Here is an 18453-nt window from a genome sequence, read left to right as displayed (position 1 = left end):
GAAGAAGGGGAATGCTATTTGATGTTCTGAACTACTGAAAAACACGTGGTGGTTTTGAATACACGGCTGCAAGTTCTGTGACACTCCTTCCACTGAAAGGCGGGGGTGAATTCACCCCTCCCGGGCAATGGGCTGCCTCAGAGACTTGCTTCCAGTGGATCTAGAGGGTCATACACATGAGACTGCCTTCCCAGGCTAGGTTAGAGAATGCGGTGCAGCTTCTACCTGGCTCCTTCTCAAGACACTCCTCCTTGGAACCCAGATAATATGGTGTGACACAACGACACAGCTCAGGCCACATGGAGAGGCCACATATACAGAGGTGACCTGGCCAAAAGCCCTAGCCAGGATCGACCCCCAGATATGACATAAATGAGCCTTCAGGTGATTCCAGACCCTAGCCTTCAAGCCATCCCAGGTGATGCCAAATGGAGCAGAAACAGTGACTCTTCTGGGTTCTGTCTAAATTGCACATTCATGAGAAAAAAAATGTTGTATTAAGTCACCAAGTTTTGAGGTAGTTTGTTATACCACAACTATAACTGATAACCAGAGAACTTTCTTTAGTGAAAACAAAACAATTTCTCCTTGAAGGATAAAAAGGAGCTGACTACAACATCTGTCCAGGATCCTAGTATGCTAACAGGCACAGAACTCCAAAGGGCCCTGCGAGGCAGTCACAAACACTCACAGAGATGAAAAGTACAGCGTAGGTAACACAGCCAATAACACTGTAAGAACTATCAGGTGGGTACTTGAATTATTAGGAGGCTCACTTCACAAATTACATAACTGCCCAACTCCTGGGCTGTACACCTGACACTAATGTAAAATAATGTTGATACTGAATGTCAACCATAATGAAAAACAAAATTAAAAAACACATATACCTAATAGTCAGAAAATATGTATGTGATCAAGAATTCACTTTTTAAAAATAAATTTTTAAAAGATTTTATTTATTTATCTTTAGAGGGGAAGAGAAGGAGAGAAATATCAGTGTATGGTTGCCTCTCGTGAGTCCCCTGCTGGGAACTGGCCTGCAACCCAGGCATGTGCCCTGACTGGGAATTGAACTGCAGTTGTTGGTTCGCAGGCAGGCACTCAATCCATTGAGCTACACCAGCCAGGGAAGAATTCACTTTTTGTATTAAAATATTTTATACTCAAAATGCATAATAAAAATTTAGGATTAAACATATTATTTTGATCTTAAAGAAATGAAAGGCACATTAACACATACTTGAAAACTTAATCTATATCTATCATGATTTTGAAAAAGATAATATTATATCAAAATTATCTCAAAGAATATTGTTCTTTCGGAAGGAAGAAAAGTGGTTACTCTGAGTCTGGTTAATGAACATTTCACCTGAGATTGAAAAATCAAGTCTATTCTGGAGAACACACAATTGCTTCCCCGAACATTTTAACTAACTCTCTGGCAGGTAAACAAACAAGCAAACAAAAAAATATCTAACTTTTCGCAGCATAACTTATTCACACAGTTCAAAAAACAAAATTTCATAAGATGTACATTAAAAAATCTCATTCCCGAAAAACATCTCCTTCTCACCTGTTCCACCTACTGTATCCTGCCCACCACCAACCACTTTTACTAGGTTTGTGTGCATTCTTCTAGTACTGCTTTAGGAAACACAAGCAGGTATAAATCTAAGTTCTAATTACATCCCCCTTCATACTGCCGAAACACTTTCAATGCAGTGAAGACTTACCTGAAGGTCAGACTCAACAAGAAAAATGCCCAACGCAATCACTGCATCCCTCCGCCTTTCATCTAATTGGAAGATCCCATGGAAATCTACTGGGCACATACAAAGAAGCTTCTGGACCTAGAAAATGAGACCAAAAAGCCAATGGATTAGAAAATTATCAACCCACATTCAGAATAAACCAGTATCACAAAAGGCCAATGAATCTATATAACCAAAGCCAGTTTTTCCAATTTAAACATCATAAAGAGAACACCTCCAGCTGCAGAAATTACTGTAGACATGGCCTCAAAACATACACGCAAACACAGAGGAGGTAAAGCACAATAGCTAACAGCTAACACTTTGGGGTCAGGACAGTGCACAGACCCCACTTCCCATGATGCCTGTGGGCAGATTAGCCAAACCTACCTACAGAGTGCCTCCCCTTAAGTCTCTCGAAAAATCAAATGTGTGTAAAGCAGTTAAGACTGAACAGCACAGAGTAGCTGCTCAATAAACAATATGTATTATTACTGGATGTGCCAAAATAGTGGCTGGTAGAAGGCAAGCAGGCAATAAATCAGTAACTTACTGAGTAAGTAGAAAAATTAGAATTATCTTCAAGACAAACCAACAGTAGATATGTCATAAAGCATTTACTATAAACAAGAAAAAAAGATGATCTCGATCTGGAAAACCTCTGCTGCAGGAACCTCTTGAACACAGCATTTACAAACACGGTGGTGCAGCCCAGGCCACAGGGAGAGCCCCAACCCTGCAGTGCAGGGAGCAGACCTGCTGATCCGCTCTCACTAGCACTGACAGAGACCTGATGGGGTGTTGTCATGGCTTAAGGCAAGCGTAGTGCTTGACGTTTGCCCTGAAAATGCCTCCGTCAATTTCCACTGTAATTTTTAGAAAGAAAGCAAACTGCTTTTGTTTGCCTGGATTTTAAAAGTGCAAATACAAAGGGACAACACAGGCCTGAAAGAAAAGCACCTTCTCACCTAAAGGATGCCAACGGCCTTTGTCCTAGCAATATTCCTTCTAGGAATGACTGTATAGAATAATTGGAACCTTGGGGGAAGATTATGTAAAATACCCTCATCACAGTGTTGTAAACAGTAACTGAAAACCAGAAATGATAAATGTAAAAAGTATAATAAAGCCCTGGCTGATGTAGCTCAGTGGACTGAGCGCGGGCCTGCGAACCAACAACCGCGGTTCAATTCCCAGTCAGGGCACATGCCTGGGTTGCAGGCCAGTTCCCAGCAGGGGATGCAGTTCCTGTCAGGGGACTCACGAGAGGCAACCATACATTGATATTTCTCTCCCTCTCTCTTTCCCTTCCTCTCTAAAGATAAATAAATAAATAAAATTTAAAAATATATAATAAAGATTATATTAAAAAATAAATCAGAAATAATCTATTTAACATTAGGAGATTAAATGATTCAACCAATTGATGAAATATTAGGTTGAATCACATGAAATAACTAATATTCAACCATTTTGGAACTATAAAAATAATGCTTTCATAAAGTTTAACCTAATACCACAGACATTAAAAATAGTGTTTTTCTTAAGATAAACAATGACAGAACAAGGCTCTAAATGTTCTATAAAGTTATGACAGGAATGACCTGAATGACCATATACAAAAAAAAATACTGTAAGAAAGTATATCAAAACGTTAATAGTTTTGAGGAGTAGGATGACCAGTGGTTTTACACGTCTTCTTTGTGCTTTTTCATATTTGCCAAAGTATGCCCTAGGGGAAAATATTACTTACGTAATGAGGATAAACATCCAGTAGGCTAAAATAAAAAACATATGGGGGGAGGAGAAATCCATGCTTTTTTAATTAAATGCTTAGGCAAAAGAGTGTAAAGTAGTAACAAGAGAGGGACAGAAATGTTAAAATTTCCACTTTCCTCAGTGTCCTTCCACAAGAAGAATGTGCTTCCCAACCAGAGGGAAAAACAAAATATAAGAAAGACCTGTAGACCACCCACAATAAAGTGACCATCTCAGAGGCTCCAGGTGTTTTCACATGAGAATCACATACGTTGATAGAAAAAGCCACTCAAGAAACATCCCTGTGAATAAGAGATGGAAGGAAGGTGGATTTCTATCAAAATGAATCCGTGTGATGCAGAGAATGTGGGTTATGAATCAACAGGTAACCAGAGACAAGAGTATGGGCCCTGCCAAAGTCACAAACTTCGCCCTGTCCCATGCAGCCCTTAATCGACCCCCTGCTTGAACACACAGAGGACATACTCTGCCTCACACCTGGGAGGCAGGACTGATGTGCCAGAAGGCAGAACGGAGACTCAGAAACTCATCTAAACTGGCACAATCTCACCCCTAAATATGGAAAAGATGTAACCACACACAAAAAGGTAACCTGTCAATATTCCCACATGACACACGCATATGACACTTAACATTTTAAATATTTTTGCTCTCAGCTCCTTCCTCTGTCCCTACCAATTACTTTGGGGGCAGGGTAAGGATTGTTTTCTTTTTGTTGCTATGAACACATCTAATCTTGACAATTTTTAAGGGGGTGAATTACACATGGACTTTGGAGTTAGACCCTGGCATGTCCCGCTTGGGTGACATGCTGATCCCCAGCTTCCCTGAACTAGGTAAGACCTGAACTCGGGACTCACTTCCCAGGACATGATAAACATTGTCCATGCTACATTGCTCTTCAATAACACCCTTCAAATGGCTTACATAAGAGTCAAATCAATACGCTTTTAATTCAATCTTTACTGGGCACCTATTTCGGGGGACATACTGCCTTGAGAACTGTGGATGCAGAATAAACCCGGCAGACTGGGCCCCTGCTCTCATTCGACACCTGAACAGACAGACCAGGTAAGTGTCAGATGAGACAGGGTCAAAACAAAGACAGATTTAAAATAAGCAGCTTAATTCCCCCTGTTGTAATAAGGGAAGCCATTTCCCTCTTCTCCTTTTTTCTTTGCTCATTTACATTAAAAACTCACCATTGTACTTTCTGGAAATGTACATATATCCTGTTGAAGACCATTTTGGCAATTTGTAAGTTTTATGACTTGGGAATGTCTTTCTCAAAAACCTGGAAGCCGTCTTTGGAATGTAAATATCAATGGAGATATTCACCCCTATCTTCTAGTTTCTGTGGGAGGAACCTAACTTCAATAGGCTCCTTGCTCCAGGTTGGGAAACAACCTCCTGTCATAAAGATAGAAGTTCATTTTTCCTCTAATTAAACCAAGGAGCTAACACAGACTCCAACTACAAGGTAAATGAATTGTGTGTGACAGAGGGTGCTGTCCAGTCTTCTCACCTGAGAACCAGTTACGGTTTACGCTGAAAACGTGTGCGATGGGTTCTATGTGCCTGGCTACACACACGGCTGAGATTTCTTTCTGCTTTTGCAATCTCTTAGTGGATTGCCTGTGATGCATACCATGTTCTAGTTTGACGCTTATTCAGTAATGAAAGTGTTTTCTTTCTCTACTACCTTTGTGGAAAGCGTGTCTGGGTTGAGAGATTTTGTTTTTAATTTTCTTCCCCTAACAACAGTGCCTGCAGAACAACTTTCGATGGGTGAGCAGGGAAAGCCTCTTTAAGAAGGTGCGCATTACACTGGGACTGATTAAGAAACCCACCAGGCTCTGGCTGGTGTGACTAAGTGGATTGAACATCAGTCTACGAACTGAAAGGTCACTGGTTCAATTCCCAGTCAGGGCACAAGCCTGGACTGAGGGCCAGGTCCCCAGGTGGGGACGTGCAGGAGGCAACCAGTTGATATTTCTCTCACACATCGATGTTTCTTTCCCTCTCTTCTCCCTCCTTCTCTTCTCTCTCTAAAAATAAATAAATAAATAGTTTTTTTTTTTAAAAGGAATCAGCCAGGACAAATCCAGAAGGCAAATCAGGAAAGAGCATTCTGGCAGAGATGGCTAGGGTGGCAGCTCTGTAGGAAAGGGACAGCAGGGATGCCCAGAAGTCCAAGTGCAAGCAGAGACAACCCCACAGGGCCCCGCAGGCCAGACTGGGAGCCTGGACTGTACTCTAACAGCAATGGGAAGCCACAGCCACCCAGGCACACACAGAGGCCTCAATGACTCAAGTTAAGAATTGAAGTTTAGAAAAATCCTGTTTTTTCAAGAAGAACAAATTCTGGATGACAAGGGAGAAGGCAGAGAGATGGGTCGACAGTCCTACAGTAAGTAGTCCAGGCAGAGGCAGTAGCGACCAGAACAAGCAAAGACAGAAACAGACCAGCTTACACGTTTCAGCGGAAGAGTTTACAGACTTGATGATGGATGGCATATAGAAGTGAGGGAAAGATTATTTGTCGCCTCTTTGACACACTGAAAGGTACCCAAAGTCAGACATCCAGGACATGTGAAGTCTAGAAACATTCCATACAAGGAGCAGTCAAAGGAATGTTTAGCCTGGAGACAACCAGGCTGTTAAGTAAACTCAATTTCACTCTCCATGTATTTGAAGGGCTCCAATGACATCATCAATAGCAGCAGCTACCCCACTGTTTTTCTGTTTGTTTGTTTTTTACCCCATTGTTACTGTTACAGTTATTGGTGCATGTGTCTGTCTGCACACTAACCTGTAAGCTCCTCGAGTCAAAAATCATTTCTTATCTTTGCATTTCCAATCTCCTCCACTGTGGACATTAATGATAAGTGACACGCCCACTCCTGCCCAGGCAGCAGACCTTGCCCATCTGTTCTTCCTTATTGCCCCAAATTCACTCTGACCAGTGGGGCAGGTTTTCTTCCCAATCCAGACCTTCCCCTAGTTGGGATGGGCTGCCAGCCCATCCTGGCACTTGTCCCAGAGGGCAGAGGCGAACCCTACGGTTTCCTCCTTTAAGTCAAATGTAATAAATGGGTTTCTCCTCGCAGGACAGGTGCTCTGGGTTGGGTCTGTTTGCTAGTTCTTTTGTTTTTAGGTATCATACTCTTACTGGAAACTAATTACTCAGGGCACAGGCATGCGCTCCAGCAATATCCCAGGATACATTTTCAACATCATGAACATGTCTCCATCCCACTGCCCGTGCCGTAGGACCACCACCAACACCAATACATACGCAGGGTCATAGATAAAGGTCTCTCACAGAGTTGACCGCAAAACATCCACTTGCAGGCATACTGGTGTGTGTTATTCTATCCGGTGTGAGAGGTCACACATAATCTTGGGCAACAGGTTCTCAACCTGGCCTCTCTCTGACGTCTGCCTCTCCCCACTCCAATGCTACCACTAGCAGTGCATGCACCTGCAATGGTGCCCCACCCCAATGAACACGCCACGCACACTCACACCCTGGCGATCAAGGTCTGCTCCCAACTTCTCCTGAATACCGAGACCCAAATTCAACACTCACTGCCCCCTGCCTGGCCTTTTCTGTGGTCTTCACCCATCTGCAAAATTTCATTCAACCTGCCTTACCTCTTCTATAAAAATTCTACCCATCCATCTCATGTCTCCTGCTTCTCAAAGCTTATCCAGTCAGACCCTGCAAAGTTTTAGAATTATGTTTCATCCTCACCTGAAGACATTTTTAAAATTGCCTTTAGAGAGAGAGGAAAGGAGAGAAAGAGATTTAAAACTGAAAACAACCCAGAAATGTGAGAGAGAAATATTGATTGGTTCCTTCTGGTACACTGCCCAACTGGGGACTGAACCTACAACCTGGGTACGTGCACTGACCGGAAATCAAACCCACTACCAGATGGTTTATGGGACGACACTCCAACAACTGAGCCGCACTGGCCAGGGCCAGACCCCACAATGTGATATGATCTCTCCCATCACACCTCTCTATAGCCCACCGAGAACTCTGTACTTCTCTTAAGATCATTATCTTTTTTATATCTTATTTTGATGTTACTTGTATACTTACCTTCTACTCCCTGCAAACAGGACTGTCACACTAATCAACTGTATCTACTACACCCTGCTTAACCAGAAACTTAACAGCCACTTGGTGGACCTAAAGGGGCCAGTGTCACAGGGAATTAATGAAATGAGAAGGAAAGAAAACAGAGTACTACTCGAATGCAGGCTTCCTACTGTAGGGTTTACTCACATTCTGATAATTGTCATATAATCAGTACCAGGCACAGCGCAGGCATGCAACTGGCATGAACAAGTATGTGCTGCGCCATCAAATGAATGGAAGGATGGTTGGAAGAACAATCAGAGCGATGTATAATATGATATACAGCCATGCCCTTACAAGCCTTGCAGTCCATTGAAGGTTACAAAACCATAAAAATGACATGTCAGCTAGTGAGTAACACAAGTCAGCAACCAAATGGAGAGCCCAGAAAACCTGGCACAAGGTCCAGGCTCTGATGCAAAGTGCCCTCAAAAACTGAGACTCCTGGAGAAAAACACATGAACACTGGAACCCAGGCCCGACAGACGTGGTGACACATCAGACAAGGGAGAAGCAGTTCCAGTGAGCAGTGAAGGGCCACTCTGCAAACACAAACAGCTAACAGTTCCCGAGCACTTATCACCTGGCCAGGTGCTGGCCCGCATTATCTCATCTAATCTGTGAATTATCCTCATTCCACGAATTAAACAACTGAGACACAGAAAGGTCAAAGTCCTAATGCAGGATAAAGCTTTGGTGGTACAATTTAAAAAGGAAAACAGATAATAACAGTGAATTTTTTTTTCCAGAATTTTACAACACACTAACAAGCTGTTTGTTTTGGGTGGGGGTGTAGAGCTTGTCACTGTAAAAAGTCACTAAGCTGCCCTGGCTGGTGTAGCTCAGTGGACTGAGCGCGGGCCTGAGAACCACACGATCGAGGTTCAATTCCCAGTCAGGGCACATGCCTGGGTTGCAGGCCAGTTCCCAGCAGGGGGCTCACGAGAGGCAACCATACATTGCTATTTCTCTCCTTCTCTCCTTCCCTTCCCCTCTAAAGATAAATAAATAAAAAGTATTTTTTAAAAAAGTCACTAAGCTCAAAACTGACAGAGGCAGGGGCACTCCCATTTATGAAAAGGATGCAGAGGGGCTTCACACACTACTTCAAGGGGAAAATAAGTCAAGGACCATAGGGAGGCAACAGGGGTAACTCATACATACACACTTGATAAGAGCTCCTGACAGCAGTGTAACTCAACGCTATTAAAAGAGAAGGAATTTAGCCCTGACCGGTGTGGCTCAGTTGTTTGGGTGTCATTCTGCAAAGTGAAGTCTCCGATTTGATTCCCTGTCAGTGCACATGACTGGGTTGTGGGTTTGGTCCCCAGTTGGGGAGTGTGTCGGAAGCAGCCAGCTGATGTTTCCCTCCTTTCCCCTCTCTCCAAACATAAATACGAGAGAGAGAGAGAGAGAGAGAGAGAGAGAACGAGAGAGAACGAGAATTTACTGCCAAGGTAAGGAAATGCTAAACCAAGGAGAAAATAAGATGCCCTCACAAGTTGCTCACAAGTCGAAGATGAGAATCAGACATAACAGTAGGTGTCAGGAAGGTATTTGGGTCAAAATACAGCTATAGGAAAGGCATTACAAGCTGCCTAGTTAAACAATTTTTTTAAAAAGCATACAACTTTTGTTATCTGAAACCTCTGGGAATAGTCTTTCTGGAGAAATAAAATTCCCTGAGAACTAAAGAGAAAGCTTTGAGTATTAGCGGTAGTTTTTTGGTGTAAACCATTTTTTAGATTGTTCTTTCTCAAATGTACTGCTCCTTAGAGAACACTGAGCACGCTTCACACTTCCAAGTGACGCCGGGCCATGAGGATAAGCACAGGTGACTGTGACCCCATGCACGTGGAGCTGCAGATGCAGGAGGCACAGCACTTGCTTCTACAAGCAGCCCAGGCAGAGGGATTCATTAAAAACGATCGTTCGGTCATCGGTGATGACTGCATGACCCGTTAACATGGCTTTCTACAACAGTCAGCATGGGCCTTTACACAGCTCTAGTGAGGCACCATTCCTGAGCTCTGCTCATGTGCCTGGCAGGGTACGAGTGTACAAGGCACACCTCTGGTTCCTGGCACATCATTTCAACAGGCAGCGCCGCAGTGATCAGGGGAGCCATACTGAGTCACGAGGTTCTGACTTTCAGTCCAGCTCTGCCATTTCGCACCTCTGTGACCACAGATAAGTGACAAAACCTACCTGAGGACCTCTGCCCTTGTATTCCCTTCTGTACAATGTGGACAAAACCCCAAGCGTACATATATACAGAAACACACGCAATCTTGCCTGCGTCTTAAAACTACACCAGTATTAACAAATCATGTCCCCCAAACCTCAGTTCTCTCATGTATGTAAGAAAGACTAAACCAGTGTTTTGCAATGCCTGCTCCTGCAATAAAGCCCTGTGATCCAAGAATGCCCGGGAGCAGCCATGAGGATTCATCTTCCTGCCATAAAACAACTAGAAGAATGGACAAATATAAAAAACACCAGTTTCACACACTGGACAGGCAGCATAGGACCGAGATTTCTGGGAGAGCAGAAACAAAGTGGGCTCGGTGGCCCCCCCATTTCCTACCAGAAGACACTGAAGTCAGGGTGTGTTTTCTGACTGCATCAGAATAAAATTAGAAATCAACAACAAACATCTGTAAATCCCCCAAATGTTTGGAGACTACATGATATACTTCTATATGCCTCTGAATCAAAGAAGAAATCATATGGGAAATTAGAAAAAAAATTTAACCAGAATAAAAAAGAAAACACATCTTACAAGATTTGCGGGACGCTGCTAAAGGGGCATTTGGAGAGAAATTTACATCTTTAAATACTATATTAGAAACAAAGAAAGATCCAAATTCCTATGACCCTATAATTATATAATTTTAAGTTGCCCCAAAGATCTAATAAAGTATTTCCCTAAGTGAGAAAAGATATCTAGGAAAACAATACCTAATACTCATACAAAATGTAATTTTTACAAATCTATTTAAGGTGGCCTTAAAATAGTTCCATCTCTATGCCAATCACAATTGACATTTTTATTTTACTTATTCTTAATATTTTAAATTCTTCACCAATCCCCTTAAAGGCTATAAAACAATTAAGCTGCTTTTAGGAAATAGTTGCAAATCACTTCCATGACCTGCCCTGGGTGATCAAGCCCTGCCCCCTCCTCAGCCTATTTTTGTGCCCACCTAGCTTCCTCAGCTGCAATCACTGTAGCCTTCATTAAGGTCATCAAAAGTGTCAGAAATTTTCTACCTCTGGCCCTTTGCACAAGCTGTACCCTCTGCTAGGAGTGCTCTTTTCTAGATACTTCATTGGCCAACTTCTACTCATCCTTTAGCTGTGTTTAAAATCTTCCCTTATAGCCATAGAAATACCTATTTCAGGCCCTGGCTGGTGTAGCTCAGTGGATCGAGCGTGGGCCTGCGAACCACACGATCGCGGTTCCGTTCCCAGCCAGGGCACATGCCTGGGTTGCAGGCCAGTTCCCAGCAGGGGACTCACAAGAGGCAACCATACATTGATATTTCTCTCCTCTCCTTCCCTTCCCCTCTAAAGATAAATAAGTAAATAAATAAATAAAAATTCTTTCTAAAAAAATAAAGTTGTTTAAAAAAAAAAGAAATACCCATTTCATCTCTACTTACTTCCTTTACCTTTTTTTAAATTGAGACAAAATTCATTGACACCATTTACTTTTGCTTTCAGGGGCTCGTTACCATTTTAAGTTATACTTACTCACAATTTTTTGTTCAATGTTTATTTGTCTATCTCTCACTCTCCACAGTAAACTCCATAACAGCAACACCATGTCTATTCATCTCTCTAATGGGCCCCTTAAGGGCCTAGCACAGTGCTTGGCACACAGCAAGCACTCAAAGATTTACTATATGAATGAATGAATGTCACCAACTTTTGCTTTCATAATGGTGTAAGTGTCCTAAATCTAGGCTTCCAGACTGGCTTTAAACACAGAAACACTGAGGAAGACAGAATGGCTTCATCAGCAGAGAAGCCTCTCAGAACTCAAGAAATAAATGCAAGTGAGAACTGAGGATTTTTCCTCAACACTGTATTTATGGCTCAGTTTATCACACAAATAAACATAGTATTCTGGATTGCTTGGCAAAAAAGGCCAAACATTTTCCAAAATGTCAAGTTACACAACAGAAGCAAATATATAAATAAGTCATTAGGACAATTATGTGCATAGATAAAGATCAGCAATTAAAATCAACAACAAGAATAGCGGCCGGTGAAAGCAACCAACGGGTACAAACTGCAAACACAGACCGCAAAAAGAGAGAGTCTGCAGTAGAGCGCCAGAAAGAGAACATTTCTGCCCTCCGGAGGAGCGAAGAGCCAGTGACACATCAATTCTGAGACTCCCTAAGGCCGTCCACATCCACAGTCCAGACATCATGATCTTAACGCACATCACTCTCGGGCTGTGACACACTCAAGGNAAACGTAGTATTCTGGATTGCTTGGCAAAAAAGGCCAAACATTTTCCAAAATGTCAAGTTACACAACAGAAGCAAATATATAAATAAGTCATTAGGACAATTATGTGCATAGATAAAGATCAGCAATTAAAATCAACAACAAGAATAGCGGCCGGTGAAAGCAACCACCGGGTACAAACTGCAAACACAGACCGCAAAAAGAGAGAGTCTGCAGTAGAGCGCCAGAAAGAGAACATTTCTGCCCTCCGGAGGAGTGAAGAGCCAGTGACACATCAATTCTGAGACTCCCTAAGGCCGTCCACATCCACAGTCCAGCCATCATGATCTTAACGCACATCACTCTCAGGCTGTGACACATTCAAGGGCATTTTCTTGTCTCCTCAGTGAAATCCAAACTCTGAGTCTGGGACCACCTAAGTCTGGGTCGCCTGCTTTCTTATCCAGCCTCATCTCCACTCTTTCCTTTACATATGCGGTTTCTGCCAACCTGTTACGGGTTGCTCCTCATTCTCCTCCGTGCTTTGACCTTGCCTTGCCAAACACGTTAGACATTTTCAAACGCCCATCCTCATCACTTCCAAGCTTTTCCTACTTAAAATCTCAGGGGAAAGTAATTTCCTGGCAAAAGCCCACAATATTTTCACTTTCTTAGAGCATGTTTCATTTTTATCTTGTATTACATCTTGTGCGTACCTGTCAAGCACCATGGAGAAAAGGTCTGCTCCGCCACTATTTGGACCTCCCACTCACATCCCAGCAAAACGCAAAACGGCTAAATAGCCTCCCATGGGATTTTTATTGAAAAGACACTTAGTGCACGCCACAGGATATTTCTGGACAGACACCTGGCCAAGCCCAGCACTATCGCTGCTGCTACATATCTGTAAATTAGCTGAGGATTGGGACTGCATGCATGCCTAGTAGGTCCAACTGTAGAAAATAAACTACCTACATACAGCAAGCACAGCTAGGAGTCCGTATTCGAGCAACAGGGCTGAGAGTATGAAAAGAATGCCGAATTCAAGTTTCCACAGAGCAGAAAACAAGAATGCAGCAGTATCGAATACCCACTCCCGCCTTACGGGTTTTTTTGGTTGTTTGTTTAACTCTTAATTTAATACAACCATGGTCAAATACCATTACCTTGGGATCAAAAGAATAAGGTATCCTTCAATGCTTACTGAACTGGCAGGAAAAATAAATAAAATCCAACAATGGCGATACTGCAGACGAATATGTACAAGATGTCCTGCTGATGCTATCACGACAAAGTGTGGTCCTTTGAAAGTCTAAACTGAGAAATGTTTACGTAAATTATGTTCTGTCAAGACAAAAAAAATGGCATGCAGCCATGAAAAGAATATGAGCTATTTTTGAAAAAAGGTCATGACATGAATACCGCTATATGTGGGTAAAGACTAAAAAGACACTCTAAGAAATGAAAGTTCTGATGGGTTAATGTTATGAGCTGAATTGTGCCTGCCCCCCCAATTCACATACTGAAGTCCTAACCCCAAGGTACCTCAGGATGTGACTGTATTTAAAGACACAGGGTCAGCCCTGGCTGGTGTAGCTCAATGGATTGAGTGTGGGCCTGCGAACCAGACGATCGTGGTTCGATTCCCAGTCAGGGCACATGCCTGGGTTACAGGCCAGTTCCTAGCAGGGGCCAGTTCCCAGCAGGGGACACACGAAAAGCAACCATACATTGATAGTTCTCTCCCTCTCTCCTTCCCTTCCCTTCTAAAGATAAATAAATTAAATTAAAAAAAATAAAGACACAGGGTCTTCAAAGAGGTAATTGGGTTAAAGTGAGGTAAGGGGGGGGGCAGTCTTACCAATCTGACTGGTGTTCTTTAAAGAACACATTTGGCACAGAGGGAAGACGGTGAAGACTCAGGGAGAAGACAATTTACAAGACAAAGAAAGAGGCCTCAAAAGAAACTAACACTGTGGACATCTTCATTTTGGATCTCTAGCCTCCAGAATAAGTGGGAAAATAAATCTGTTGTTTAAGCCACCGTAGTGCTTTGTTACGGCAATCCTAGCAAACAAATAAGCTCATGTGGCATGTTTACAGGTAAAGACTTTCTTCTTCCAAGTTTTTCTTAAAGAATTTTAGATTAAATAACAATGGTTCTAGCAACATGATACCCTTTGCCAATGCGCATTCTCTCTCCTCTCCTCTATGGTTCTTTTCAATGTGGCCTCGCACGGGAAAGGGAGCAAGGATAGAAAGTTTTCAGCTGCATCATGCTGGAAAAAAAATGCCATTACCATTATTTTTATTCCATGGCAGACCTCTCTAAAGGACAGACTGGATAACCATGAACTAAAGAAAGCCCACTGCCCTCAGCACCGGCTCACACGTTGCTCCAATTACAGGTAAGAGCTAACCAGCTGATCTTCTAAGTACATCTGTTCACCAGGGAGGGTCTGGCCTGTCTCCAAAGCCGCAGTGCCATATAAACATGAGATCAATAGTTAGCTAAGATGGCCTCGAGATTCTGGCATTCTAACAGAAGAAAGAGAGAGGATATGTCAGGACATGGAAAAGGACTCTTACCAAAGCCTCCTGAGGGTGAGAAGAGGAATGGAAGGGCAACAAATGCTGCCTACTCTGCAGCTCTGCCCAGAATTCTCCACGTCCCAGGCTTTGGGGTCCATCAGAATGGCACCGGACAGAAAAGGAGAGGCAGCAACAGGACACCGGATTTCCTAGCCACAGAGGAGTATAACCAGGCAGAACCAGGAGGAGGATGGGCAGGGGCAGCTCAACAACGTTATGAAGACAGGCAAGCACCAGGAAAGCAGAGCAGGATGGGCAGACATTTACAAACCAGCGAGAGGGAGCCTAGAAGCCATCCACATGTACAGATTCCGCTGAACTCTCTTTCTTCTCTAGTTTTCTCCTTTCACCCACAGGGGAGAGTGTTGAGGACTGAGTGGAACACGGTCTAGAGAGCGAGCTTTGCTGAGTGTCCTCACAATTAGACTGCAACCCTGGCAATGGGCGCAGGGCTGAGACTCCAGTCTTAGGGACAAGCCCAGCAGAAAAAGGTCAAAGCTCCTGTACAGATCAGAGAATAGATGCCCAAGGGTCTTGGGTCTGGCTCTCTGAACATGGCAGGAGTCAGGACACCTGACCTGGGATACAAGAGCAGACGGAGGACTTGCGCAAGTCTGACTTGTTGCTGGTCACCTAAGTAACCAGATTAGGACTGTTTCTTATTTACCTGGTTTAGCATGTACCAATTAACAGTAGGTACTCAATAAATGAAAGGCTGAATTAAGTAACTAAACAAAAAATAAAATCCACTTAGTGATAAACTTGATTTCACAGCCTGGGATTAGAGTGGCATAAGTAAACACAACTGCTGCGTAGAGAGAGACAAAGATAGTGGAAGCCATCATTACTGTGTCCCAAATGCTGCTAAAAGCATATTAGGGCTGCCTGAGTTACCAGGTATGAGCTGAGCTGTCAAATCTAGTTCAGAAAACTTAGCCTTCCTCAGGTCAGTTCTGTCTAGACTAAACCCTTCTCAGTCTGATCCCTTCTCTCTGGGAAAATGGAAACAAAGAACGGTGTGTGTGTGTGTGGGGGGGGGTATTTTTCAATATTCATCTTTCCTCTTAAGCCTCCATTTTTGTTACCCCAAATGTGTACTCAGAAATTCCTTTCCTCTTAAGGGCCTCAAGAATCTTTTGCTTAGGTATGCTAAGGGCTCCTTTTTGATAGCTTTTGAGTAGGGGAATGTAGTTGATAGTTTTTGAGTAGGGGAATGTAGTAAGCAGGCAGATACTATAAGACCAAATAGTAACAATGATCCCTAGCATAATCAAGTCTCAATATCCTGGACGAGGATAAGAGGAATTCACACACACATATATGATGGAATCAGTCATCTATGGAAGCCTCCTCTAAGAAAGTTGTTCTGGGGTCCCCAAGACCACCCATATGCACAGAGTTGTACTTGTGGCTAACTTTTATGACAGTGAAAGGATATGAGCGAGGGAAAAACACAGGTAGAATCTGCAGAAACCCATACACAGGCTTTCTGATGTCCTCTCCTTCCCATAAGCGTATACCCCAAGCACACTCCCTTTCATAGCAGCAAACAAGGTAGTGCCTAGGGAAGTCCATTAGCGACATAGCACCCAGGGTTCTCACTGTTTTTCTGTGACATGTCACATAGGCACCATGTTTGTGCCTAAGGAGGTTCGTTACAAACAAGGCACCCAAGGTTTTTACTGGGGGCTCGTCACACAGGCACTGTCAGCCTAGCAGCCATCGAAATCCCAGATTCCCAGAAGGAAAGCGGGTGTTCAACATAAATCATATTGTCTGTACAAAGAGTCTATGCCCAGTGAACCACCCTTATCAATCAGGGAACAGAGGGAACAGTTCAAATGCCAAGATCAGATGCCTGGCAGGAGCCAACCTTGCAAGCAAGCCCTTCTGAAGAGAGCAGCTTTAGGCTTACTCTGTTAACTCTTTTCTAAAGTGATTGGTAAATGTTGGTAATGAGACTGAAGTACCTCCCAAAGTAAGAGATGGTACCAGGGAGCTGCCAATCTAAAGGTTATATTATTTAGTCGTATTTTGCAGGAGAAAGCAGAGGGTAAGATTGGGAAAGTGACCTGCCCAGGGGCGGGTGTTATGTTATACCAACATAACACAGGTTTTAAATTCAGGCAGTCCTATAACTCATATTCTTTCTATTCTATTGTTTTCCTCCTTTAACTAGAAATCAGGTTAGCATCAGTCTCCCAAGACCTGCTCATCCTGCATTTGAATGATAAGTCAAGTCTGAGAGCTACAAAAGCAAGGAAGAACTAGGTCACTCTGCCAAAGTGCCTAAACAGCCTTTCAGCTTCACCCCTCACCAGAACTACAAAACCACTCCCAACTAGAGCAGGCAAGTCTCCATTGCTCTTCTCCTACTGACCGCATTCCCTTTCCATCTTCCAGAAAGCCATGTAGAGAGAAAGGAAGCCCATCACTCACACACTGGTCGGGGAAGAAAACTGACATTCACTGCTCACCTACTCCTACTTGATACTTGAATTCCTTTCACCCTCAAGAACCACTTCATTTCACAGATAAGGAAACAAAGGCTCTAAGAGTTGAACTAACTTAACCGAAACAATGCAGAGTAAGTGACAGTGCAGGGACCAAACTTAGGTCTGACTTTAAAATCTGTGTTCCTCCCATCATTCCAAGCACACCTTTGAGTTGTCTTTCACCTTTCTCCCAAGATAAGGATTCCTCTGGCCTAAGTGCTCCCTTTTCCTCGGAAGCAATCCCCAGATCGAGTCTGTAACCACCGACAGTTCACTCCTGCTTTCCTGACACTGTCCCTTCAAACACACAATCTTTTACCCAATCGAACGCCCCCTCTAGTGTCACAGAAAAACAATGCGCAGTAGATCTGAAATTTCTGAAACAGTGTACTCTCGAAAACACTATTTCATGTGCCCTTCACGACAATCTCATGAGGTGGGCAAAGCAGGTAAAAACATCCCCATTTTACAAGAAAGGCATCTCCCCAAAGCCACGGATTAAAAAGCAGGGGAAGTTAGGAGCAAAGCCTCAGATTTTGATCCTGGTCCTCGGCTCTTCCCACTGCTCCTCCCTGCCGGCCCCGGCCCCGGCCCCCGCCCGCCGCCCCAGCGATGTCACAAGGTGTCCCTCCGTCTTGAACTCCGGCCTGTAGTTCACACGTCTCTCCTACACCGATCTACCCGAAGCATCCCCGCCAGTGCTTGCACACGGCCCACTCTCCCAAGACTCCCTCTCTTTCCCAACCCCCTCCGCCAACGGGCTTCCTCACCCAGCCGAACGCCGGCTCATTAGGCCCCTCACAGGCAGTACGCGATCCTCTACTCCACCTCCTGCTGACCCTTGCCCAACCTCCCCGCTTTGCCTCGGTCCCCCACTCCTGTCAGCCCGCGGCCAGGTCGGCCCAGGCTACCTTCTCCAAGGATGCAGGTCTCTGCACGGCCAGGGAGCGGGCCAATGACAGAACCGTGTTGAAATAGAAACCCCGCGAGGCACTGGAGCCGGAGCCGGAGCCGCAGCTGGAGCCGCCGCCTCCCCGGGCCACCGCCGCAGCCGCCATCATCTCGCGCCCAGCCGGGCTGACCGCCGGCTTCCAGCACCCGGCCCTCGAGCTCCAGAGCTCACCGCGCAGGCGTGTCTGTATCCGGCTTCCCCACCACGTGACCTCTACGTTGCTGATAGAGGGTGGGGCGTGGCCGTGGGCGGTCCGACCCCAAGAGGGGA

The 18453-nt window shown here is 44.1% G+C and overlaps 1 protein-coding gene across 1 annotated transcript in view; it reads right to left on the bottom strand.

Annotated features, from left to right (window-relative positions):
- PI4KA (phosphatidylinositol 4-kinase alpha) overlaps window positions 1–18358 on the bottom strand; it is a 107870-nt gene extending 89512 nt beyond the window's left edge. Inside the window, exons 1-2 of the mRNA XM_037067393.1 lie at window positions 18143–18358; window positions 1737–1853 (exon numbers count right to left, since the gene is read on the bottom strand). Of these exons, the coding sequence (XP_036923288.1) occupies window positions 1737–1853; window positions 18143–18292 (267 nt within the window). The 5' untranslated portion in view covers window positions 18293–18358. The remainder of the gene's footprint in view (window positions 1–1736; window positions 1854–18142) is intronic.
- Window positions 18359–18453: the final 95 nt, after the last annotated feature.

Source organism: Sturnira hondurensis, unplaced genomic scaffold, assembly GCF_014824575.4.
Source record: "Sturnira hondurensis isolate 20B ecotype Veracruz unplaced genomic scaffold, ASM1482457v3 Scaffold0017254, whole genome shotgun sequence".
Taxonomy (NCBI): domain Eukaryota; kingdom Metazoa; phylum Chordata; class Mammalia; order Chiroptera; family Phyllostomidae; genus Sturnira; species Sturnira hondurensis.
The sequence above is the reverse complement of the archived record's forward strand: the minus strand, read 5'-3'. Positions and strand labels throughout refer to the sequence as shown.